The 27,787-nt window shown below is 40.9% G+C and overlaps 1 protein-coding gene across 1 annotated transcript in view; it reads right to left on the bottom strand.

Annotated features, from left to right (window-relative positions):
* Window positions 1–8,800: 8,800 nt before the first annotated feature.
* gabbr2 (gamma-aminobutyric acid (GABA) B receptor, 2) overlaps window positions 8,801–27,787 on the bottom strand; it is a gene marked incomplete at both ends in the record, with an annotated part of 155,777 nt that continues 136,790 nt past the window's right edge. Inside the window, 6 exons of the mRNA XM_080045922.1 lie at window positions 8,801–8,966; window positions 11,196–11,313; window positions 15,148–15,277; window positions 15,965–16,147; window positions 16,614–16,838; window positions 18,420–18,530. Coding sequence (XP_079902048.1) covers window positions 8,801–8,966; window positions 11,196–11,313; window positions 15,148–15,277; window positions 15,965–16,147; window positions 16,614–16,838; window positions 18,420–18,530 — 933 coding nt within the window. The remainder of the gene's footprint in view (window positions 8,967–11,195; window positions 11,314–15,147; window positions 15,278–15,964; window positions 16,148–16,613; window positions 16,839–18,419; window positions 18,531–27,787) is intronic.

Raw genomic sequence — 27,787 nt, 5'->3', positions numbered from 1 at the left:
ATGGGGTGTAATTGTTTTATGACAAATTAATTAAATGTTTTGTTTATATCATATGTAACTGTCTTTGGTCTTTCTGTGAAGATGATGAAATCATGTTGGTGTCAGATTATATACTATATTAGCCTAGTCCATCTTCCAGTCAGCCAGTGGTTTCTATGTATCCCTGTATGACGTTTACTTGCATTTCATTTGACATATATTATTATTAGCAGTGCAGACTTTTTCAAATCATCTCCACCTACAACAAACGAGCACTCTACTCGGCTTTCGGTGGGAACATAAGATCCGGATGTATTGGAGTGATGCATTTTAAAAATCTCTAGAGACTTCTTTCATAATGCATGGAGATAAAAAGGAACCCAGATAGGCAGGTAAAAAGTCATTATAAAATCTCCAGATTACTGCAGACTGGTGGCTCCAAATCTGTTTGGCTCGTCAGCCATTCAATCACTGGTTAATACATATGTGATGTATTTCCTCTGTAATCATCTTGTCTTCTCTCATGAACCCATTTTGGGAACGGCAGCGATTTGAGATTTGCAAGAAAGTATATATATGAGTTATAGTTTAAATAAATAAAAATAAGGGGGTATGGCCCACTACAGGCAGGGCATCAAACACTACGGCAGATTAGGATCAATCGATGCGGGGCCGTCCAGTTATCGAACACTGCAGCTGTAGATTAAGGCGCATCTGCTTTATGGAGAGCGAGAACAGGAAATTTCTCAAGGACACAGGAAGACCATGTCCTGGATTTACTATAGGCTCGAGCTGAGTGTGCCGTCATTATGTCAGCCATAAATTTATCTGCAGCAGCTTGTAAGTACTGGCCATAACTCTGCCTCTAATCGCGTATCCTGCTATGTATGGAGGCATCAGTCAGCCCATGCCACACGCGCTCCACCTGCAAATGGGTGTTTTTCTCAAACAGTGAAATGAGGTTTTGGGACAATAAGGCCATATATCAAAGGAGGGGTTTCCACTCCATATATAACATAATGTAATTATTGAATCATTATCAGTGATGTTTCAATTTAAAAACTTGAAGGATTATCTCGCTGGGGATTGTGTGAGGAGCTCTATCGTCTCTTCCCTCTGACTAGCATACTAATGTGTAAGGCATATGCTCCTTCCTCACTTGTCCTCTCCAATGTGCCCTTGACCACTCATATTGATGAGGTTAGATTGCCGTAATGTGGACCTGAGGAGGGATTAGAAGTACGCTCTGAAAAAAATCTTCAAATGCAGATTAATGTGGAAAAGTGTGGCCAGTGGCACACACTAATAAACCAGTAAGAAAAGGTTACTGAGCCAATTGTGCCATTTGAGCCTTTGGGAGATACACAGACATGAAGAAGGTATGTATCAGAGGTTCTGACGGATTGTTTTGGGTTTATTGTTTGGGTGCTGGGAGTAGGCTATGTGAGCACTGAAGCCCCACTGATTGTGAAAGAAGCTTACATCACAGGATGCACGTTTTTTCCTGCCTTGAAGCTAAGACTTGGGGGTAAGATTCCAAATGTTGTATAGATTTTCTCATAGACACTGTTTTTCTCCTCGGGCAACTTACTGACCTAAGAATATAAAAAAAAAAATCTAAATTTAACGTTTAATATTTGAGTGATCTTTTGTTTATAAAAATGAGTTTGAAGCCTCCTTAAATAAATCACATTTATTTACTCATTAAAAAAAATAAAAATAAAGTGTGACCTTGTTGCTGCGTTCATACACCGTCATAAAAGTTATTACGACATAAAACAAAATGTCATAGAATAATATGGAATGATTGTGTGGCTGTGTGTACTTCTCCATCTCACTCTTCAGATCAATGCAGCCTAACATGTGCAAGTGTGCATGAATTGGATAAAATGGATACAGCACTGGCTACGTGTTTGTCGTCTCTGGCCGAGAATTCTCCAATGGAGCCGTGACATGTGAAGGAGGATACACATAGACGCTCCCATTCCACTGACACCTGGGTCAACTTAATCAACCCGCCTTCCATTTGCACAGCATGATCCCGCTGAGACGCGAGAGAAGGTCATGCAGCATTTACACACATTGGAGCGTTCCTTCTAGTGGAAAGGAATCTGTACAAATCTCTGGTTATCTTTAGAATCAGTCAGCAGCAGAAGAAGAAGAAGCGTAGCCTACTGGATTTAAAAAGCTTAAGTTCATTTGATTCCCTGCTGAGTTTTATGAACAAATAATTCAGCCATTACAAGGTTATCAGTTGTCTTGCAAAGTTGTATAAAATATTTTCAATTTAAAAATAATAATCCAGCATTTTAACCAACCTCTACCTGCCTTCGTACCAAGAGTTAGATGTCAAGATACCTCCTTCATGTTGAAAAAATACAAATAAGTTATGGGCACTATTTGCATTGAAAACTGTGTGTGGATTCTGTTTCTTTAAAGCTAATTATGTACATCTTAAATGTACTTTTGTGAAAGTCTTCTTGAGCACCACTAACAAAATCTTTAAAAAAAAAATTGTGGCCAAGTAAGAAAACTCAGAGACTGATTTCTAAAACTTTTGCATTACACTTATAATAATTCTCCATTTCTGAAGGGTTTGTAAGTTGCCACAGCTTATCAAATTGTTTACTGATGCTTTATGAAAAAAAATGTGTTTGTGACTACAGGACGTTTGTGGGTTTCAGCTCTTGTATGAGTAAGAAACCCTCCAAAAGGAAATTATCTTAATATTTCCTGTTTATTTCTGAGTACCACCATGTTGGACTATCTTGTATAGTGTCTCTCTTTCCCGTACATTGTAGATGACAGTAGCGGATTTGGTCGTCCAAAGCACCAGCAGGCTGCTCCCCCAGGTCTCATGGAGAGAACTCAGCACAGTATGTAACCGCGTCTAGGATCCACATACTAAATATTTGAAGTGAGGATTTAAAAAAAAGAAGCTGCCAAAGGGACACACATGAATGACACGGTGCCATCACACAGTGACTAACACACTCAGACTCACACTCATCCCCTCCATCATGTTTGCCACTGTTTCAATTATTTATCCACACCCACATACAAGGCTTTTCATTATAAATGCATTTTTTCTTTGCAGTGTCACTCTGTGTGTGTAAGGGCAGGAGGCAGATGGCTCGCTGTGCCGTGCGTGTCTTTTGGTGTACCAATTGAAAACCTTAACTTTGACTGGCTAGTATAGTGTATCACGTGGGTCACCCTATTATTTGTTTTAGACTTTTCTACCTGACTCAATGGCAGCATTTTGATGGCAAAAAAACACAGCTTTGTAATGTGTTTGCATGTGTGTGTTTGGCAAGCCTCCACTTTTATATACTATCTATGCCTCCACTACACAGGAAAGTAATGCCTGCTGTATCCAGTGAGCAAACAGCAGAGGTGTTTCTTTAACTGTAGAAGTCTTCAGAGCAGCAAGAATGACATTCACACCTACAATCCAACACAAACTGTATCCAACCATAAACAGTTTATTGTGTCTGTCAGTGGTTTTTGTTAGAGCAGAACATTGAGCCAACTGCTTCATGAACAACTGAACCCATGTCAAAGAAAATAGCACACCAGAAATGTTTAAACCACAAGGAATGTCACACTATAAAAAGCACAGTGTAACAAGTCATAAACTATGGAGCTGCTTCCGTTTCAGGTCTTGGTATTGTGCACGGTGGCTTTTTTGTCCTTGTGCTTTTTCAACTCTGCCCATTAAAAATGTCTGCCGTGAAAAACATCTTACTTTCTTAAAATTGTACTGGCTCTTTTGTAAATCATATTCATAAATCAACATGTAATCCAATAATTGTAATTCATTTCAGTAATTTCTGTTTCCGGAAAAAATTGCCACCCTCAGTTTTTGTTGGTAGCTATCAAAACTCCCAGGCTTGTTTTGTTTTCCGTAGGAAACAAAGTGCAATATTTTATATTCTCAAAGGTGAATAATCATACAGTTTCCCTTAGACAAATCCTCAAAGTCTAAACTAATTGTTGTTGAACGTAGCAAATGTCCATTTGCCATTGTTAAAGTAACTAGGCTATTTAAGAAATATTTACCAAGACCTTCATAACTTTTTTTGTCTTTCAATGAATTTCATAAGAAATTAAACCAAGTGCTACATTTTAAAAGGTATTCTGGCTAACCTTAAAGGTGGCTGATCCGTTGTCCGGAGAAGGTTTGTTTATATTCATACTAAACGCAGCAATATTTGGCAAGTGCTCCAACCGTCCGTGCTGGAGCGTTGGTCCCCTACAAGCTTTTTGTTATCTATTTTTTCTTTCAGCGTGCACAAAATATGGACAGGAACCGGATGGTGAGTATATTAGCTGATTTTGACAAAAAGTGTTCTGGATTACAATGATTGAGTAGGCTATGACTTCAACGTGTTCAATTGAGCTTTTCAACCCCGTGTCTCAGGTGGTAGAGCGGGTTGGCCAATGATCCAAGGGTTGGCGGTTCGATTCTCGCCCTGCCACCTGTGTCATGGTTGTTGTGTCCTTGGGCAAGACACCTTGCCTGGTGTGAATGTGTATGACTGCTGTATGTTTGAGGTGGTGGCCGGCGCTGAATGGCAGCCACGCTTCCGTCAGTCTGCCCCAGGGCAGCTGTGGCTACTATCGTAGTTTACCACCACCAGTATGACTGTGTGTGAATGAATGGAACCTGGAACCCTGTAAAGCGCTTTGAGTGCCTTGAAAGCGCTATATAAATCCAATCCATTATTCAAACCATACGATAAGTTTGTAGGCCTACTCATTGGAGGTGAGAATACAAACAGGTAAATTATGTTACATTGGCTAGTTATAATTCCTTTTGAATTACTGTAGCAGTTAGCTAATGCGTGGTAGGCCAACATTTTTAAAGGGAAGATTACGCATTTCATTTGTGGTTGGTATTTGGCATAGACAGAATACATACGATAGTATTTAGTGTAGTTTCATGGCTGCCACTAGATGCTACCAAAGAGCAACATTTTGCTGTTGTTGCCTTTAGCAACATTTTAAGTGCAGATTGTGGGCTCATGTCGTCACTACAATAGCATTGTGAATGCATGAAATCATACTTTGGAGAACCAGAGGAATGACGCTACTTCATCAAAGACTTGATAAGATGAAAGAAACACTGAATTATTTTTCAGTCTCACTTTATTTAACGATGATGTGAAAAGTAAAGGCTGTCCATAACATTCAGACAAAAAAGAAGAATGTTATTCAAGTCCCCCCATAACAACTAATGGCTCAACAAAAAAAATGTGTTCCAAGTGTGATACTTACTTTATACAACTTGTTCATATCTATACCTCATCTGTACATAACATAGTTACAGATACTGTAAATTAAAAGAAAAATTACTTCAAAGTTTCTGTGTGGCGCATCTGTGAAATATTTCCTATATGTAAAATTGAAAATGTACGTAAAGATCTTTACATATACATATATATATATAGTTCTCTTTTCTTTATGAAATAAGAAAACAATTTATTGCCCCTCATCCACATGTTGCATTTAACATAGGTTTTGTTTTTTCGTTTTAAAGTCTTAATTGAACTCAACCCAAAGTGATACCACATATCGAACTGACAAAACAGTAACAGCATGGACCTGGTGTGTTATTTCACTAAATATATACGTCATATTGTTGTATTTTTGGACATGTATGTTTCGTGTTCTCCAGAAACCCTGATGATGACACATACAAAGATATAATTATATACGTATATGTCACTTTCATCTTCAAACGAAAAAGGTCATGGAAATTACAAACAATCAGAAGGACGTTATTTATTAAAGGAAATGATGAGCCCTTAACCTACCACAATTGCATTTGAACAATTTTTCATCCAAGTTGAAAAAAGGTTGAAATGAATCACAATAAAAGAAATAGAAAATCAGGGCACGTAAAAAACAAAACAAAAAACAGAACCATACCTGATGATCTGCATTTGGCGTTTTGAAAGGACTACAAAAACTAATTTGGTAATTTGGTAAATGCCAGGAGTGGGTTATTAGGATTGATTGTTTGCTACTACTTTCACTTTATTGCCCTCAGTGAATAACTGCTAAACCAGTAGCATAGGCGATATGATGATGTTGAGTTTTTTCTACTGAGAATCTTGGCATTGACACGTGTGAGCTGATTAACAGGCTAAAGAACGAGAATCCACGTTTTTTGTAAGGAAACAAATCAAAATGTAGGTGAGAGGATGAAACAACAGAGTGGATTTGTCACAACAGTTGCAAAAAAAAAACAGAGGTAACTCTGTGAATTATACATTTCATTTCATGCCGTCTTGAGAAAGCCAAATACCAAATATTCCATACATGGACACCACCGTCAGGGTATCAGCAAATTGTACACAATCACATATAATGTAATATATAAAATGTGCAGTTGGTTTTTCTTCTCCTGAAGGAAAAACCAACCCTCTGTCTCTCACTCACTTGTCAAGTGACCGTGATTCTCTGGTTGGCAAAGGTGCAGGAGAAGCCGTGACTCCTTGGAGGTCTGTGCTCAGGGTTTCCCTGCTCCGGTCGGTGCTAAGCAGGGGCTGGAAGGGGAGGAGCTTTCATAGGGAGTTACCCTGATATGTCCGATTATAGCAGGTGGATCTCTGCTAGTGTGTCTCCCACTCCAACTATGTATCCTTGACTCGCCTTTCAACTAATGACAGTGTCCATGATTGGACACCAGCTTGCAAAGGAAGTCCACTCCAGCTGAAGTGGAGCTTTCATAAAGTTCTCCTACACTGTCCCATGCATTGAGGCATTGAATTGAAATAAATCTATGACACTTACAATTTACAGATGTGTGGGCCAATGTTGTTAGTTTGATGTTTGTTGTAGTTTCAGTGCCATTTTTACCCAATTCATGTAGTGTGGGTCCTGCAGGCTACAATATAAGACAACAGGCACAGCGCTTAACAAACGCCTTCAAAACTAAAAACCAAGACACCAATGGTGAAACATATGCTGAGAACAAACCTTCTCACATGTAAAAAGTCATTGTTTTTGTGTGTTTGTGTTCCGGAGTCCCTGTTTGCTTTTCTCCTGCATGAGGACAGATTTACAAAACAAAAAAATGACAACACTGTGTCAATGACCGTTGAGCTCAGTGCAGCCTCCATAGGCCAAGTTCAACAGCACAGAGTTACATTTCCATAGCAACTGAGGTATGTTCACTGTTGCTAAGTGTGAAGTGATTTTTCATGACACTCAATATGAAAGCCCTGTGTCTGTGTTTATATGCTCTATCACTGTGACCAGCAGTGGTGTCATTACCGTCTTGGAAGTGAAAGCTACAGCCTGTTTGGGGGCGATTGACACGGGCTTCGTCGTCCTTTCCTATCACTCATGGAAATTCAGGTCGACCATTTCATCCCAACCAGTTGTAGGACTGGTAGACCTACATCCTTTCCAGCATCATTTCGTTTTATATCAGTTTTTCTTCTGAAGAAGTCATGTGCCCTTTTGCCATTGACATAAACCCCATCACCCTTGTCTGTGCTGGTAATCTGTGTGGGCTAGATCAGATGGACATCTTAACAGTCTATGGAGACACTTCGTTGGGATCAATATGACCAGGTCCTTTCACTAATGCCTTGTCTGTAAAGCACCTGAATTTATAAAGGTGCTCCCTTGCGTTTTAAGTGTACATCTGAACGTGTACATATAACACACATAAATAACTGTGGAACACTCTTGTGGTGTCTTTCAGCTCTATTACCTAATATAATGCAGCCTTGGAGACCTGTAAAAAGGCATAGCATCAATAGTCTAACATGCTTTCTGAGGACATATTAAGCAAGTTGTAAAATATGAAAAGGCTTTTTCGCAAAGTCCGATGTGAAATCTCTGATGAAACTGTTGGTGTAAATTTAGCAAAGTGGAAGAGAGAGGCGTGTGCATCTTCCTCCAACTTCCAAGAGGAATGGACCCCTGGAGCCTTTTCATGTTCTGTGACTCAGAAGCTTTGATGTATCCTAATTTGCAGCCCATAAGCTAATGTATCAACAGTCACACAAACCAATTCATATCTCTTTCATACACATGTCTAATTCCTTGTAGGGTGCCATGTTTCAGACGCTTTCATTTGACATTTTCATATACTACCTGCCTTTGTTACAAGCTCCACACTTACAACCTCTTTAATTGTCCATTCACAGCATATACAAAGCTTACAGTACACCAAAGTCAGAAATGAAGATATTTACATGTCTCCACAAGAACGGGCAGGGGATGGGATTCATTTTGGTGATTTCCTTTGATGGGTTTTTATAAATTTTCATGTCTCCACACCGGAAGTCAGTCACTGAAGCAGTGAAATACTCAAGTTTGATGACCGGCTCGCACGTAGCAGCGAGCACATACATACAACAGATAAAGAACTGACATGGACAACCCCCTCTGAAGCAGATAAGGCTACACGTCAGGTCAGCGCGAGTCCACCACGGTTCTGCTATTGGTGTGTCTGTGTGTTTGTGCATGTGTGTGTGTATTTGTGTTTGTCCATGTTTGTTTGACTGTGCATGTGTGTGTATGCCTAGACAAGGGAAGCAGATGAACAAGGGGACCATTGCTGTGTGAATCATGGGAGTTTGTAAGGGTCATCCGGTGCCTTCCTGACTCAGGGTTTCAGTTCTCAAGAGAGGCCGGGGTGAAGAGGTGCGCAAGAAACTCAACCCTCTTTTGTCCCTCTGTCCTCCTTGTTCTGAGACAAAATACGCACATACGCTGATGATATCAGTCAATTTGTTGTAGAAAAAAAGAATCATATATGTCTCCTCTGCAAAGAGCCAGGTGGGGGAGTGAATGAAGCTCACAGGCCCGAGACCATAACCCGGTAGGAAGGGGGCATGTGTCTGTGCCGTGGACTGGAACCAGGGCTGCCGTTGGGGCTGGTGCAGCTGGCATCAACCCCTCCTATGGAAGGTAAGTAGGCATGGTGCAAGATGGGCAGCTGCAAGGACAGTCGACGCTGTATGCTGCAGACAGAGAAGGACATTGACAGTGTAAGAGGCAGAGATAGAAAACTAGGTAAGTACATTTACTCAAGTACTGTACCAACTGTATCAACATTTATATTGAAGCAATAATTAACAGTCACTTTGCCACTTTGGATTTTACCAACCACATTGCCAGACAGACCATTGATATTAGATGATTTGGCAATTTCGGCAATGGCAATGTGTTTGAATGTTTAGTGCCAAAACATGTTCCATTTCATGAACTGTAATAGGCAGTCATAAAACAAACAAAACAATTATTGATTTTTTGAGACAGAAAGTAAAAAGGGTGAGATGACAACACTGTAGGAAAAAGAAAACGTTGATTAACACTAGGAAATATAAGTTACAAAAAGATTGTGGTTATGCAAAAAAGAAAAACCCCGCGTGAAAAATATGATTGTCCTGCTGTCTCACTGACCACCACATCCTTACCTTCTGCCTAGCTATACATTAAGGTCACAATCTTCCTGCATTGCTACAGAAAATTTCATGTAGAAGTGCAGCAAAAAAAAAAGATTTGTATCTACTAAATGAGAAACAAATCTTAAAAAGATAATATATCGCTTTAAATAACAATATCTATAATATATAAAGAAGTCAAACTCTATCCCAATAAGCCCACTACTTAGCTATACTGAACATTCACATTCGGTTTATTTTAGTTTATGGAAAATACTGACAAAAACACAAGGGAAAGACACTAGGGTTGATTTGGTGGTCTACCACAGCCCAGAAGAAGTGACACATGTAGTGGACCTAGCCAATCACATTTATTCTTTTTATTTTTAAAAAGAGTATTAAATTAATGTATCCACACACACAGCTAAACAAAATGGATCAGAACAGACAAAGTATAGCCCACACAAGCCCTCATACTTGTAATTGTTTTTCCTCTTTTCTTTAGCGCCCTCAGTCCCGTCTTCCCTTCTCCTTACTCAACCCCTACTCCACCGTGCCTCTCAGCTTCTGTGCTCATCTGACAAAAAGAACATTACATGCTTTCTTCCTGCTGTGACAGTTCGCACCCTACCTCGCCAGGGCTAGCGCCACTGCCAGCCGCTTGCAAGAAAATTACATAACCAAATGCCAGTTATGTAAAAACGAAAAAAAAATGTTTTAATTAGGGATACTTTTAGTTTTCCATTACTATTCCTCAGGCTGGTTCCTTATCAGACCTGTTTTATAACTGATGGAAACATAATAATCCTTGCGCATTAAGGAAATATTATTTTTTATATTTTTGATGCATGATGACACAGGCTCTATACTCAACAACTACATGGCACCTGTTGTGTGACTTGGCATCCGCCCCTGCTCTACCTTTACCTCTTATCTCACTCCTTTCTAAACGTCCCTTCTTTATCTCCTCTGTCTCTCCTGCTGCCGCTCCATCTCTCTTCCCCTCCATGTGATGAAACATTCATGCGGCATGGGAATAGCTCCGAGTGTTCCTTTACTTCTGTTCTCCTCCCTGTCTATTTTCAGAGCTGCTTCCAATGCAAGCTGTAAATCACTGGTTACATAAGCCTATGTGAGTCTCTCTACCTCTTTCTTTCTTTCTCTCCTCCTCCCTATATCGCCGTCTCTCTTTCCCTATCTAAACATCCCTTTCTCTTAATCCATCTTCTCTCTGTAACTGCCCTCTCTTTGATATTTTACCCCCCTTCTCTGCTGTGTCTCCTTTTCTTCTTCCACCTGTTGCTCTACATTGTGCATGCTCTTCATCTCCTGGTTCTAGTTAAATGAGTGTGAGAGGGAAGATGTTAGTGAATCGAAATCAGAATTTGCTGCATGAGTGTTGAGAGTCCAAAATGGTCATCTATAACAAGTTGGCACAACCAATCAATCAGCTGCATCTCTATGCGTCCATACAGTGCATGCACTTGTGTTTATGTTTATATGTGCGTGCTTGACGGGGAGTATATATTTGCTGCAGTAAGTCCAGCATGGTGGGAGAAGAATGCACATGCCTTCTATGTGGATATATATATGTTGACGTGCGTGGGAGAGAAAGTACAGGGCCGGCCCGTGCTTTCACAGGACTCTGTTGCCAGAGCAACCGCCTGAGAGCTGCTGGTGGTTGCTTTACATGTGACGTGTAGTCTGATGAGAAAGCTGACAAGACAAGAGGAGAGGGGAGAGAGAGAGAGAGGGGCAGGGAGAGAGACACAGGGGTAGAGGTGCTGAAGAAATGGGAGATCTTACTGTTCGGGCGAGTTGATATCCTCTAGGGGACCTCTGTTTATTCTGGAAGGATCCACCGAACCCCACTGCGCCTGCGGCTTCTGCTCCAGGTGATTCTTTAGTATCGACTTCTCTCCATCTGCATTGACAATACGTGGAGGCATCACAAAGCGTTATGATTGGCTGTGTTAAATGGGTTGTCATATTTTTATAAACTATACATGGCCAGAACCAGAGACAAGACTTGCTTCTTGTTTTTTTTTTTTATTCTGCTGCTTTGATCCTGACGTCATATAAAAAGCAATTCAAATATCCAACCGCCAAAATAATCATTTTTCATTTATTAACTTTCAATGAGTCATTATGGGGTTTACATTTGTTCTGGAACGGCACCAACATTCGCTGGCAATACACCACTTTTTTTTATTATCAGCAGCTTTCACGCTTTAATGACAACAAGCGTACAACTAATAAAATATTAAGCATGGACAAAGACAAAAGACACTCAGAATGATCTCTGTGTGTTCTGCTTCCCAAAAGTCAAGACATATAAGACACACTTCCACAAAAGGCACATTTCAACAGGGTAAATGGCTTCTGGTGACAAAAATTAAATGTTTGAATCAGGTCAAATGTAGATACAGTAATAATAGTAATCTGACATTATGACAGCACATGTCTGTCAACTGACTGTTAACTCGTCAGTTTTCTTTCTCCAGAAATTCAATTCAATCCAATCACATACACAAAAGTGAAAGTCACCTGTGTTGGAAAAAATTTAAAATTTTAAACAGAAGCAAAGAGAAAGAAGGTGTGAAAGGTTAGACAGATAAAAACAAAGCAACCGTATCCAGAGAGGAAGGAAATGGAATTATCCTTTCTCCGGCCATTACAGTTTTTGCTCTCCAGTTGTCCCAGTTTTCCTGACCTGATTCATTGGTTACAGTACTCCATGCCCCGATTGGACATCTGAACTTGTTGAACCACTTTAGAGCAAGCTAGTCCTCTTACCGTGTAGCTCACAGAGCTGTGTTAAAAGCACGGACACAGAGAAAGTGTGTTCATGCCACAAAGAGAGTTGTGTCACTAGATTCCAGGACTAGCCCTGGATTTGTTACTGTCCTTTGCCTACGTCTTCAATGTGCAAATGTGTGGAATCAATCAAATACATTAACCTTATGAATTAACCTCAACACTTCACTATAGTTTTACAAAACTGAATGTGCAGACAGTAGAGGAAATGTGATAATTTACTATCATTTAATTTAGTTGTGAGCCCCAAGCCAAGCAGCCAATTCATTTACCTGAGTCTAACATTGGCTGATTCGGATATAGTAGTTTTAAGTGTACATCCTCACAAACTATCTAAATAGAACATGAGTTACTGATATATGGTAGTATTGTATAAGGGGGTTCAAATGCAGCCCAAACAAATGCTACATGTACTGTTAATCAATAATAATGAAATCTAACTTTTCATCTTAAATTCAGGTCTCAGTGGTCAATTTGTCAGTAGACCACACCTTAAGTATCACCCGCTGGTGTTCTCCAGAGTCGCTACGTGATGGTACATATTCATGAAGACAGCATGAGAGAGAGAGACAAAGAGAGAGAGAGACAGAGATGGAGAGAGAGAGAGAGAGAGACAGATAGAGACACAGAGACACAGAGATGGAGAGAGATCAACACTCACCCTTTGTGAGTGAGCGTAATCACTTTTGACGTGACGTTCCACTCCTATAACAGCCACTCATTCATGGCCCCCCAATACATTTAGACCAGCTCTCTTATGAATACTAATGACTACAGTTAGGAGATCACTTAGATGATGATGATGACTGTCAAGCACAGGCGGATTGAGGCTGGGACAAGTTTATGTGCTGGTGATCTTTAAAGGGAGGCTTAATGACCTGTGATTTTTATTTCCATAATGTGTATCAGATTAACTTGTGTGAGCAGCAGCACCTAATGTGCTGTGATTCTTCCTCACAACTCCCTCTCCTTAAGTCCATAAAGATCATCATTGGTACACTTCAACAATTTAAACACTAATACATTAATGTACCCATGTAGACGTAGAGTTGAATACATGTTGTGCAGCACCTTTCATGTTAATAGGATTTTAGCAAATTGAGCAAAACAGGATCAGCCCAGTTTCAGTTTTAGTCCTGTGTTTTGTTTTCTCTCTTCTTCCTCTTTAGCTCTCATAGTGTTACTCTCACAGCCTCAATTTAAAAGAATATATTGTCGGCTTATTTTCTATTCATCTAATTCTTCTTGCTTTCTATGTTCCATAAAACACTGAACTGCTCCATCAACCTAGCGCGACAACACAGACATACATGTATTTTTTATTTCAGATGTTATCCTTGTCAGGGAAATATCTAATACATATCACCCCCCCCCCCCCCCCCACACACACACACACACACACCTCCAATTATGTCAAAGCCAAAAAAAAAAGAAAAAAAAGGAGGGTGTATGACGTTGCTTTTTGAATGTACTACTCACTAACTGCCTTTAGGTCGTTGCGTAACTATGATTTTTTTACAGATGAGGAACTTCTCAAACAATTCCAACACAGTGTGAGCTCCCATTGCACAGAACGAGCACAGCTGTTTTCCTCTTTTATTTTACCTTGGTAAACTCAGACAGATCCATTAGACGCCCCCTGAGAGAGCTGCTTTGTGCTTGCGTCTGCATCTCTGTGTGTCTGGCTGGTGTACACATCACCATAGCCCCGCCGCCGTCTGTTTAATATGGTGTCTCATGCAAAGTGATGCTGCTGGAGTGTAACCATTCACTGATTCAATTTGAGGGGGAACCCGGGCTTTCATAACGTCTAGGATACACAGCCGCATCAATTCAAAACAGCAGGCACAAGTCGGGAAGATAAACCAATACGCAGGCTCTCTCTACTGGAAAAGACAGCTATGACATGTGTCTTTTTGTTTTGGCACCTGATTATTTGTGTTTCTAACAAGGCTTCTGTGCTTGTCTCTCCCTGTGATGGTTCACCTTAATTGCTCCACCCTCTCTCTCTCTCTCTCTCTCTTCTTGAATCTTCTCTCAACGGTTTGCTTGAGTACATTGTTCAACGCATACAAAACTAGTGAAAATAATAAGCTGCAAAATCAAGTGTGACCTTAATTTGGGACCAACAAGAGTGAGTAGGGGGGGAGTAGTGTGACAGCCGAGTTGATAAAAGTGTGACTACAGTGAGTATAAAACTTGCTAAGCAGCAGTTGAGTATGCAGGTGCCGTAGCTAATCTCATGACTCATTCTAAAAGACGTCACTGACTCTCTGTCATACAAGAGTGCTCCTGTGTCCCTTCATTCACCTGCAGCTGACAGCAGCTACAGTGATGGAAAAAAAAAAAGCTGCTGCTCTGACTGAAAGCAGCATTAAAATCCATTACTAAAGCCACTTAATATGCAAATGTAAGATACACATACGCATGGAATTATTATGTGGATTAGTTTTTAGTTTTTTTTAAAGTGCAAGTAATTCAGGAATGTTGTGAAACCGAGATATAACACATAGGAATGTACATTGTTCTCTCTAAAGTGAAACAGAGGAATATGCAAAAAACGAACACAAACAAAGTACACATTGATTTATATTGATTTGCATCAGACTGAATCACCCTGAGACAGGAGTGATGTCAAGTGCTCAATCATACTTGGATTAAGCGTGGTCCATATGTAGATTGCTGCAATCTAGTTTTTCAGCCACCGCAATCCGGTCAGTGAGTGAGGAAGTCATAATGCTGTTTTATTTTATTTGACATGGGTATTTAAAGTTCAGAGGCCATTTCTGTCAATTGTCCTCTGACTAAAACGTTGTGTCACATTTGGTACATGAAATAAACAGTCTAAAAAAACTTTTCTACTTTATTTTCACTTGGTACCACACTATAAGTATTACATGCTCATATGGGCGGGGGTGACAAATTTTTGCCAATTTCTCACCTTTGCCATCTGTGAAGTTGCGTATGCTGAGGATGTTGTTGGCGTCCGGGTAATGGTTCTGTTTGATGTAGGGGGTTTTCTCTGGGGTGTCCTGCAGCTGCATGGTCACTTCCTCCAGCTCCTTGTCCAGCTTTATGAACAAGCAAAAAAAAAGAAATAATAAGATCAACAGCCCTTTTTAACATAACATTTGCATAAACCATTCACAAACAACCTAGTTAAATCAGGCTACAAGGTTATTTGCCAAATACTACCCACTGCGGAGTCTGATTTATGGACAAACAAACTGCTGCAACCAGGGCTTTGCATTTTTAAAATACGGTGAAGAATGCAAATGGCTGCTGCTGTCTGCCACAGACATAATAACTTTACTTGTTCTTCACGGCTATCTGAGTAGCTCCTCAATTTTACACAACCATGAACAAATGCAAGGATCACACAGCAGCAATTCATGTCCGGGAGATCGGACAGAGAGCCAAGGTGACAGCCTTGACTTAGCTAACCTAAATCTCTTAAACGGTAGATGCTTTTGACAACCAACAATCATTTGATTAAGATTGAATGAATGAAAATGAACTGGTTCAAGGAGAGCATATATTTATTTATTTTCAAGTTCAACATATTATTTTATCTTCTGTTGAACTGCTTCTCAATTACTGCACCTTCAACTACTTTTTAAAAGCCTCCTCTTGTCTGCAATATTTTGCAATAAAACCATGGCACCCACTGAACCATTGACCTGTCTTTTATAAACACCGCTCAATGGCAATAAAAAAAGAAGAAGTACAACATGACTGTGTATTCCTAGGAATCAGACCTCTGTTATCTTCATGCGGAGGCGATGGTTGTCAGTTTGGAGGCCGTCCAGTCGGGTGGTGTTGGCCTGGTTGACGCTGGTGACTGAAGTGGAGGTCTTGGAGTCTTCTTTCTTCTGGTTCTGGGTGAACTTTAGCCTCCTGTTCTGAGTGGCAGCATCTGGGTTGGTTCTCATGGTGATGAACTGGGAAAAAAAATCATGGGTGATGGATTATTAGTGACAGCTGCACTCTGGGATACAATTTACAGAGGCTTAAAAAGTTGCACATAAACTGTTAACATTTTTAGCCCCAGAGGACTTGAAGTGTGTGGTGGTGTATGTGTGAATGTGTTGATAATCAAGAACTGCAGTTTATTTTGGCAAAGCAGAGTTATCTACTTCCTGCTGACTCACACACACACACACACACACACACACACACACACACACACACACACACACACACACACACACACACACACACACACACACACACACACACACACACACACACACACACACACACACACACACACGTGGGCACACACACACACACACACACACACACACACACACACACACATGGGCACACACACACACACACACACACACACACACACACACACACACACACACACACACACACACACACACACACACAGAAACTCACCTTGGGTACAAAGACCAGACAGAGCGTGATGGTACTGCAAAAGATGATCACCAGTGCCACAATGCAGAATTGGACATTGGGCTGGTCCCTGGTCAGAAAAGACACAGCGGCGCCGATGATGCACATGATGCCGACGTTGTAAACACTCATCCCGATGTATTTGCTATCGTTGAGAGCGGGGATGCTCACGTTCCTGGTCTCCCATGCCAGGAAACAGCCAAACAACTGGCAGGGAAAAGAGAGGAAAAAGAAATGATTCAAAAACCTTTCAGAAAAAAACTGAAGGCAGCATTCGATTTTGAAGTCTGAACTCATTCTCTTAGTGGTTAGTAGTGTCCTCCTCACAATTAAAAAAAAAAAAATTCTTTCTTTTTTTTAATAAAGAGGGATTTTTTAAATCTTAATGTTTCGCTGTTGTTCAGGCCTTTTTATTGGTCTTCATAAATACTAATGTATAGAGGAAACATTTCATTTCACTTTCACAAAACATTCTGACTTAATTATATGTGACAGATCGTCGAAGAGGAAAGTATAATCTAAAGACAGTGTCCTTAAGCAGCCTTAGGTTCGAGGCTTCTAAAATGTTTATTTAGAGTGAGCTGTGCGCTGTTTTTGGTTGAACATCAGAGTTGCAGCCTGCTGAATAATTCACCCCGTGCCTTTAAAGCCCTAGTCTAAAGTCTAAATGAGAGCTAGTGGAATGACAAGCAGCCAAATTAAAACAGCAGTCATGGAGGATTAGTGCACCTTGGCTGTGTGTGAGAGTGTGTACAGCAATGTCAGGTGATGTGCGCCTGCTTGTATTTGTCTGGCGTGCTGCGTGTGGGTATGTGTGTAGGCAGGGATGACTCAAGTCTTAATGCCTCTCTTTTGCTGTGCTCTTGTCCACCACTTGATGCAAACGTTTTCTACCGTTCCAAGTCTTTGATGTCGTCTTATTATTTTACATCAAAACCTACTCTACTTTTTACCATACAATTATTTATTCTATTTTCATGTACTTTTTACTCCGCAATCGGCTGCATTCTCTCTGTTTGCGTAGGATGATTTTTCTGCACTGCCTGGCTGGTTCCCCTTCTCCTCATCATGAGTGTATAAATAAATATGAGGCTTGCATAATTTACAGTTCCTCCTGCTTCCCAGAGGTTTCAAAACACACAATATGTTGGAGAAGTGGAATTTTTTTTAAAATTCCATTAAAGTATGTCAAAAACTTCACGTGTCACACACCATGACAGGTACATGTCCAGGTATAGCTCATAAGCCCCTTTAATCCTGTCAGTGCCAAAGTGCCCATGTGAATGAACAGTGATAACATTTCAAAATGTGCAGTGCCTGTCTGTCTGCCTGCAGCATTAACTCCTCGCTGCTGATGAACTCAGCAGAATAACGTACTATGTTCAAATGTAATCAGTGAACACAACCATCTATCAAACTGTAAATCTAACTCATGGCAAAAATAAACATATTTCTCAAAATGTCACACAATAACCCCAAGTAGATTCATACATAGTCCCCTAAACAAATATATTTGTATACATGTGGCTCAAGTACTCCATAGACTGATTAAATAAAGCCCCACAGCATGTTTGAATGTATACTGTATGTACTATTTAAAACATGTCTGGCTTTAGCAACTTGTTTGCATCGAGAAAGACTCTGTTGTTGACCGCTATGTAGAGCCATCATAGTCTTGCTCAAATGTCTCTACATGCCACTGTTATGTTAAAGACTGTAACTGTGTGTTATTTTGTTTAAATACAAGGCTGTAAAGACATGATTAAAGTTTGTGTCATCTCCTCTCACCATTAGCAGTCCCTTGTAGGCATAGACGATGCCCAGCCAAATGGTCATGTGGGTGTTTTCACAGTGCTCCAAGAAGGGACGGATGGCTATGTCTCGGCCTTGGGGGTCCGCCTGTTGACAACACAAACACATAGACAGGAAGAGATGTTAGTACAATGCCCCCACAAAAAAAGTATGTACATTTGCGAATAATCCAAAGAAAGTGCCAAATGTACAACAGGCCTTGTTCTGTTGAAGAACAAAAAAACTAACAGAGAAAACCAGTAAGCACCCGGAAAAGGAAGAAATCCTCAGTAAGCAAACTTGTCCCACATGCGTTTTCTCTTTGCAGATGTTTAAAGGTGCACTATGCAGTTCAGTGGTGGATTAGTTAGTTTACAAAACATATTTTCTATATATTGAATTCGAGTATTGAATAGTTATATCCTCATACATCAAAACCAAATGATTTGGAGGCACATGGAACCAAACGTTAGACCAGTATATGTGTGTAAACAAAACTGTGGGCCCTGCTGCTGTAAACGAAAACAATGACACAAAAGTAACTTTTCAGGTAGCTTTCTAACTTCAAACAGTGTTCCAGGGATCCAAAGTTCCTGTGAAGAAAGTGTGTTTATTCAGTAATGAGAATACACCTTAAGTAATGTTCCTTTCTCTGACACAGCCAAAGTTACATAGTGCACCTTTGTTTTTCACATTCTGAGACAAAACTTCCACATCCTGTTCGTTGCTACTGAGCTCCTCACAGTGAAGGGTGTCAGTGAGCAAACATTCAGGTGTTCAATCAAACTGTGTCCCAGCATCATGGCCACTGGGCTTCTCCAAAGTCAGCTGGAGTTAAATGAATCCGTGCCTAAGACGCTAATGGGCACGACTAATCAAGCTTATTCATTAATGTGATTTACAGCTCATTTCTTACTTCTTTCTCAGTCTCTCTGTCTGTCACACTATCTCTCCATCATTTCCCCATCCCTCTATTTCTTTGGCTTTTTCCTTTCATTTTCACTGCAGCTGGTACACAGGTGACTTACAGGGCAAATTGCCACCCGAGGTGGATATCAACACGCTAAAACACATCACCTCTCATATCTTTTGCTCACTCTCTCTCCGTTAGGCAGAGATTCAAAAAGCCTTTAGTAAGAGCATTAGTTTGCCCAGCATGAAGTCATCTGAGGCCACACCAATATATCAACTCTGAGACACCTGGGGCAAGGCTGGGCATAATTCCATGCCGCACGCCAGCTGTGTGTGTGTGTGTGTGTGTGTGTGTGTGTGTGTGTGTGTGTGTCTTCAAGCTTATTTACACTAAGACATGTTTAATGGCTCAGCAGATGGTGTGTAGGGGTGGTGTCTGTGTGTGTACAGGCATCTACAGTATAGTGTTTGATAAGGAAATTCCTCAAGGCAAAAAAAGCAAGATGAGGAGAGAGGAAGAAAGGGAATATAATAAAATGCTAGCTTTGTTACTGTCCTCATACACACTACTCTTGGTGTTTGCTTTGTTTAATGTGTCTCATCTGGATTCTCTCAGCCACAAATACACACATTCACATCCCTCTAGGTGTGGCTGAGTAATGGAATTACAGCTATTAATGCTTTTTCTCAATGACCTTGATGGATTTACATTAGTGGTTGTCTCTGGGATAAGCACCTAAAAAATGGGAAATCGGTGCCTAAATTCACCGATTCTCCTATACCAGAGATGACCAGAAATGGGCCCATCCTGTATCATTTCTGGATATCCTTGACGTGTCCTATCATCTATCGTAGAGTAATCATAGCTTTAATACCCAAGTCTCTCCCTGGGAAATTGTATTTTCACACAGTTTTTCGTTATCCAGTTATGCACTCCTTCGCTTTCAACTTTCAAACCCGCATAAGGATTACGTTTGCAGTTAGGCATCACATGAGACACAGAGACAACATGGCAGGCGGAGTCACATGTTCAACCATTTGCCCGAGATCTTGGTAACCTCTGATGTCTCGAAAACAGAAAACACATTTAAGAGTGAGGATTGCTGCGGTGACACACTTTGTCAAAAGCACTCTGCCAAAGCCCTTCCGAGAGTTCCTGTGGCAAACCCATGGACATATAAAGAAACCGCGTGGCTCATGTCACTCATAACGGCAAATATTCTGGGACTTGAGTGTTGGAACTTTAGGTGAAGGACTGATAACGAATGGTTTCTGCCTTTTGAAAGCCAACACAAGAACAGTGGGGCACGAGATGACGCACACTCAGGCCATTTTCTTTTTATAAACAGGGAAACACAATTGATTGACACAGTACAGAAAAGGGGATCTGAGAGTCGAGCGTTACATTTTCATCGTACAGCTAGCTACAGATAGCTTCTTCATGAAAAAAATATTGTTCGACCTATTTCAATTTTAGTAATGCCTTAGGAGTGAGCAAGACGATCTCATGAGTAATGCATGATATGTCCTGGTTTCGGCCAAGTACCTTACCTGGGCAGTAGTCCCTTTGCAGAAATTGTCTCTTGTCACAGCAAGTGACACAGTTTTATATTTCACGTAAACATTATGAAGACAATCATTCAGCAGGCTGCTAGCCACTGTGGACTGTGGTAGTAGTGGAGTTGCATGGAAGACCAGCCTCAGTTCCTCTGTTGTTCATTTGCAGAGTACTGTAATATATTTTCTCTTTAAATAGAATATTATTTGCAAAACTAAATAAAGATCAGTTTAACTGTGAATAAGCCAATTGTAGGTTGTCGAGTAGATTCTTCTCATCGTCAGACCGGTTGTCATTCCATCCTAGCAGCATAATTCCCTATTTTTCTAAATGATCCGTAAATGATTCTCAGGTAATTGTGTAGGCAGCCTTTCCATAATCAAACCATTGGCAATCGCATCAGTGGAAACATCTGTGTTTGTTATGTTTGTCTGCTCCCTTATTCAGATGTGCCTTTACTTGAAGGAGAAATCTGAAGGAAAAGCAAGGTATCAGTTATCAGTTACAACATGTTAACTGTATGTTCACATTGGCATCCAAGCCATCCAAGCAGTGGGTTGGAACACCTTAGCTCTTTTCTACTGAACGGCTTAAGGTGCATCTTTGTGTATTGATGTGCATTCATGTTTTTTGGCTGAGCAACTCCTTATGCAAACAAATATTCCTCCAAGAAGTCACACTTGTCGCAAATAATTTAGTTCATTCAATATGAGAAACACATTCTGCATCAGTGCTCTTTGCATAGTTGCAGCAGCTCCGAGGCAAAAACTTGTGTCACTAACAACAAAACGATAAGACAAAATGAGATACAAATGCTTATTAGGCTCGGGTCTCTATCGCAGCAGAGCAGACAGGAGCCTTTTCGGAAGGGAAGCTGTCTGCGGAGTTGCCGGGCAACAGGGCTGAAGGCAGCAGGCAGGCCCCAAAACTGTGGTGGTGGTGGCAGCAAAAGTATAGCGGTTCACTGACATTTTTCACAGCATTAAGCCCTCTAACGGGGATCACTCCGGGAGGGATGGGGTGGACACAGTACTGTCTATGGAGAGATGGAGGCCAGACTAGGCGATGGAGGGAGTGAAATAAAAGGAGGGTGGAATTCAGAGAAGAAGGACCAAGAAGAATGGATGTAAAAAGAAAGTTAAAATGAACGGAGTGATGTAGGGTTAGAGGGAGGATAGATGGAAGGAATTTGCAAATGGTGGCTCGGAGAGGTATAAGAGAAATAGATGCTGTCGATCTTTTTTCCTCTAAGAGATGAATGAAAAGTGACTCGAAGTGAAGGAAAGAAGAAATGATCAAAAGAGAGATAACTAGAGAGCAGAGGAGAGAGGGTGAGTGAATACATTGGGAAGAGCCATGGTAGAGGTGGAGAGATGGAGTCAAAGACAAGGGATAAGCCGACTATATTTTAATTCAACTATCTGCTGATCGATATGGGTGTTCAGAGGAACACACTCCATCACAAAGATAAGAACAAATGACAAAGGAGATTTTTTTTTTTTTTCTTCTTTCTTGAGCCCATATACTACACTAGATTTAGAAATAAATTAATAATTATCAATTAATTTATCAATTTAAATTGCTTAAATATATCTTCCTGTCTGTTACATGCACTGGTAGAAACATCTAAGGCTTAAGAAATTGACAGTCTCCTTTTGCCAATGATGTTGCTCCACAATTGATTGATTCTCTCAGGCCTCTATAGTTACCATGCAGCAATGATGTGCATTTGTGCAAAAATATAACTAGCCATGAATGTGTTCAAGTGCCAGTGTATTTGCATATACGGTGCAAAATAATTAGAAACCATGGGCTGCCTGGAAGGAAGGACAACACATTTCAACAAACAGAAAAAAGCTTGTGAGCGGAACTCGCCAGACTCTCATTAAATATCGCTGTGCTCCTTCCACGTGCCATTTTAGAACAAACCCGAAAGTCAGTAAATAAAATAATAGCCATGTTAAGCAGCCTGCATTCCTGTTTACCACATTCACAGCTACCGGGACTTGTTTCTTGATATCTCTCATAGGCCTTTCACACCGCCGCAAAATCGGAGCTAGTTCTGGGCTTGTTCGGAGTTAGAGCCAGTGTTTTGGTTTCACACCGCCAGAGAGCCTGCTCCGGGCCGTAAAAACCGGGGGAACTCATACCCCAGGATTGAGCAGGGTTTGATAAGAACTGCTTGCGCGAACGGTTGGGGGAGGGATTATCCTGACCAACCAGAGCAACTCAAACCTCATGCCCGCCATATTTAAAAACACCGCTACTACGAGACGTAAACATAACATAATTACCGAACGTAGCGATCAAATTGACCGGCGAGAATACGCTGTATGGGTCCTGTTTGCTTAAGAAAGCAAAGCGAGAGCCAACAAGTGTAAAAATAAGACGTATTCGCCGCTGTTGTTGTGCTTAAAGCTAGCGGTAGCTTTAGCGTTAGCCACAAGAGCAGCGGCGTCGGGTGACGTACACACACGTTTACAGTGACGTCATGACGTTGCTCTCTTGCCGGCTCCATGGCTGTCTCCGGTCGATGTGAAACCAACCGGTTCATAACTGGGATAAGGCTGTAACCAGTTTTGAACTGACCCCAACACCAGCCTGGAACTGACTCTTGGTTCATTTTGGTGTGAAAGGCCTATCACTGTCTTGTGATGGCCTCTGGTGAGCAGGGGCGAGATAGACCAACAAGTGAGGGAGGAAATGGAGAGCTCACTTATGTCACCTGCAGCTACTTCACATAGAGGTGTGTGTGTGTGTGTGTGTGTGTGTGTGTGTGTGTGTGTGTGTGTGTGTGTGTGTGTGTGTGTGTGTGTGTGTGTGTGTGTGTGTGTGTGTAGATGAGCTATCAGGCAAACACTGACAGAAGAACTCCATCACTCATACAGGCAATTGCAACAGAGGAGATAGTGGAAGAATAGGAGAGAGAGAGAGATAGAGAGAGAGAGGGGGACAAAGGAGAGGTATTGTGGGTGGAGCTTTGGACTTTATGGCAGTAATTTATGTCATTGTAATATCTCAAAAAAACTGAGAAAATTACAGATGATAGTGCAGAGAGGGTGAGAAAATGGGAAATTACTGGAACTCAAACAACCGATAATCTGTCCTTGTGGAAGATTGTAAAGAAATGTTATCATGAACTCACTGCATGAAATGACTGTGTTTTGATTAAAAAGTATACATGTATGCCGAGGCTATACTATTTGAAATCTCTATCAGAGCAGTGTGAGTAATGCCATATGTAGTATATTAAAAACAACACCGCATTTGAATTTTTCCTAGTAGTGATTTGTTTTAAAATGTCAGCGGGTGGCATCTTGTTTTGCCGATGCCCAGGGTACCAGCCCCGCCAACGGTTTTTTCTTGGGCACAGCGACAGGGAAAGAGACACGCTGACACAGTGCTGTCACACAAAACACATTATCCTAATTCACACCAACTGGCATACATGCAAACAGAGACATTTTCAGCCGATCTCCACTGTCTGACAGTAATTACTGTTATTAGGACTGTAAAAGATTCCACTTGTGAAAAATATCATATCATGGAAAATCTCTTACTTGTCAACCGTAGTTTTAGAAGACAACCGATACGTATGATGCATATACTGCTCTGTACAGTAATTAAAAATGTAATTTCTGGTTTGTACTGTAGTATCCATGGATGGAGAGAAAAGCCAGGAGGAGAGATTTAGCAAGTGACAGCAGGAAGAGGAAAACACATCAAGAGCATGGAGGGCAAAGAGATGGGAAGATGAAAGGCAGCCTGGTGCCAAAGTCATTTGTAGGGAAATCATTTGAAGAGCTGCGAGCCGCATTTTTTACACAAGCCCCTCTATGAAATTCTGAACAGCAGTAATGGCCTTTAGACAAGCAGCTAGGAGAAGTGCATAGTGGGTGATTAGCTCAGCTGGTTGGACATGCAGGTTGACGCCAACAAAGAACTTCATACCCATTAAGGAGATATTTTCTTGTACGATCAACATACGATTACTGCCAGGTCCAGCCATAACCCCGGATGGCAACCTTAGCCTAACTTCACATTTAAACACAGGGACGTACTTCGGTAAAATGCACTTAAGTTTCCCCTAAAATTCATTTTTCTTTTGTCCTATTTTACCTGCAGTTATTAATGAGATATTTTTGTCACTGTACAGTCTGGGTGGACCCTGCTGTCACAATGGCAGTGAGCAACAAAGCCGTTGCCAAAATATTGCTTTTGACTTTGAAAACACAGAAAAGGCAATGCTAAAAATAGAGTAGTTAGTTAAGTTCAAATTGAAAGTACATAATGTGCCAATCTGTGATGACCGATTACAACTTTCAAAGAAATTCAGTTCCTTTTGGATCAACCCGGGGAAAACCTTTTTATTTTTTTTAAAGGAGAATGGGGTTATACTTTACCAATTCCTAATTTTACTGATTGTATTGATCAAATGTATATTACTCCTTCCGTGGACAGTAGAGGCAAACAAAGAATGAATGACTATACAGTAAAACAAAGTTGTATGTCACAGGCTTATCACCTGCCTCAGTCTTATCATGCTGATGCTCACACTGTTTGTCTTATGAATGTGTATTCTTTATACTTTACTTTAAACGGTTAACTCAGTGTTAGTCTGTCTTGTTTTTACCAATGATAGGGGTTTACAGATGTTATAACAACACAGGAGAAAGACAAAGCACATAGTTACTGTCCAGGGAAAATGTGCCGAATGTTAAACTGAGGCGAAAAGTTTCCCTCGTGATTTTTTTCCTTTTCACTTTACTAACAAGGCAAACAAAAAGCAGTGGAAATCCATGGAGATTTCTTTTTTACATTTCTCATGGTACGTGCAGGTGAGGTACTGCGGCTATTTATTTGCCAATCCTAATTCTTAAAAACCTTTTTTATAGAATGAGAAATGAGAGGAATAGTAAGGGAGAAGCCAGTGAGGAAGTGAGGGAGGTGGGTGTAGGAGGAGGAGCTGAGGGAGAGGAGATAAGGGTGGTGCTCCCCCGGCCGCGGCTGACCTACATGCAAAGGGTCCATGGTGGCAGGGCAGCAAGACGCCGCTGGCACTCCAAGCCATGTGGGTCTCAGCCATCCAACTTCACAGTGTGTGTGTGAACACCAGCTAACTGTACGTGTGTGTGTGTGTGTGTGTGTGTGTGTGTGTGTGTGTGTGTGTGTGTGTGTGTGTGTGTGTGTGTGTGGAGAGCTTGCATGTGTGTTTTACTGTAGTGTCCTTTTCACACTGGGTGCTGGTGGGTGACCAGGATGTTCCACTCCAGTGCATCTTCATTGATATTACTTAGAAGAGAAAGAATGGGAGGTAGAATTGTAAAGAAAAAAACAGTAGAGGTAAAATAAGATAAAACCTCCCAAATAGAAACATAATCACACTATTCTCTTTCTCAGTTCTACATATACACCCACAAATCTCTCCCATCTTTAATCTTCATTTAACTACAGTATTCTCATGGCTCCATACAGCTTCCATCTCTCTCTTAAGAGTCTCCTCGCCTTCCTTTCCTCTCCCCCACTAATGATAATTTAATGATCTCTTTACTTGTATGTGTCTGTTTGCATTTAGATATCTTTGCTCTCTTACTTGCTTGAGCATCCAGCCCCCTTTTCTTCCTTTTCTGCACAAAAGCCTGTAATCCCATTTCAGAACTAATCCTTCTGATAGAACCATGCCCCAACGACCTTCTAACAACCACTGGGCCAAATTGGCAGTGGTATGATGAAATTGTGAATGGATTTTTTTCATTCACTCCTCCCCCTCTGTTACAATACGGATTTGACAAAGGGCTGATGACAGGCCCAAAGACCGGAACTTCATGCATTCGGAAATTAAGAGCTGGCTAAATGTTCAACCTTTCATTTCATTTTCTGTTTCCAGTAGTGATTTGCTCAGCATGTTTGATAATGAACTATTAAATTGGTATTGACGAGTCAAGACTCCCAATTTTCCCCTAGAATGGTCATTCTGTGGTTGTTGCTGCCCGATTGATGGCTGTGAAGTGAACCGTCACACTATCAAAGAAAAAAAAGTGCTGTAATCCCACTTCAGTGATGACATGTCATTTTAGTGTGCTATGCTTTAGTTAGCAGCGGACAGCACTGTCAGCAGAGATGTATTGAAATGGTACCAAATAATGTTTCTTTGATCACCCTCGTTGCTTTTTTCTTTACAGCTACATGTAGGTTAAGAGACAGTTGCAATGAAAGATCACTCATTCAAAGATATGGTGAAAAGCGGAAATGATTAAAAAAAACACACAAGACAGGACCGGTCAAGTTTGCAAGTTGAGTCGAAAAAAGGTGGAGAAATATACAAATGATTTTTTCTGTTGTGGACTGCTGCTCATACCACAACTTCAAAAGAAGACACTTCAAAGTAAACCAAAAACAGAAGCCACTACCACTGCACGCAAATGACAAACAAACACACACACACACACACACACACACACACACACACACACACACACACACACACACACACACACACACATGCTGGCACACGCACTGTGACAGAAACAAGTAGATACATGCTCACAAACACACTTTATTTACCCATGCATTCTCACAATAATTACAGCATAATGAAATACACACACACACACACACACACACACACACACACACACACACACACACACACACACACACACACACACACACACACACACACATACACACAAATGCACAAAGCTACACTGTAAAGAAAAATGAGATCAACACACATGCACACGGGTGCAGCTCCCTGGGCTCCAGCAGGGAGCTGCCTTAACTGATTTATTAAGAGCTAAACGCGTCATTAGTGTAAGCGGCTAACCCTGAACATTAGGCTCATTAGAATATGCAAATGCTGTGGTATAGCCCTGGCAGTCTGCTAGATTGTGAG

The sequence above is a fragment of the Ammodytes marinus genome (genome assembly GCF_949987685.1).
Source record: "Ammodytes marinus genome assembly, chromosome: 17".
Lineage (NCBI taxonomy): Eukaryota > Metazoa > Chordata > Actinopteri > Uranoscopiformes > Ammodytidae > Ammodytes > Ammodytes marinus.
This window is presented reverse-complemented; position numbering and strand designations above follow the sequence as displayed.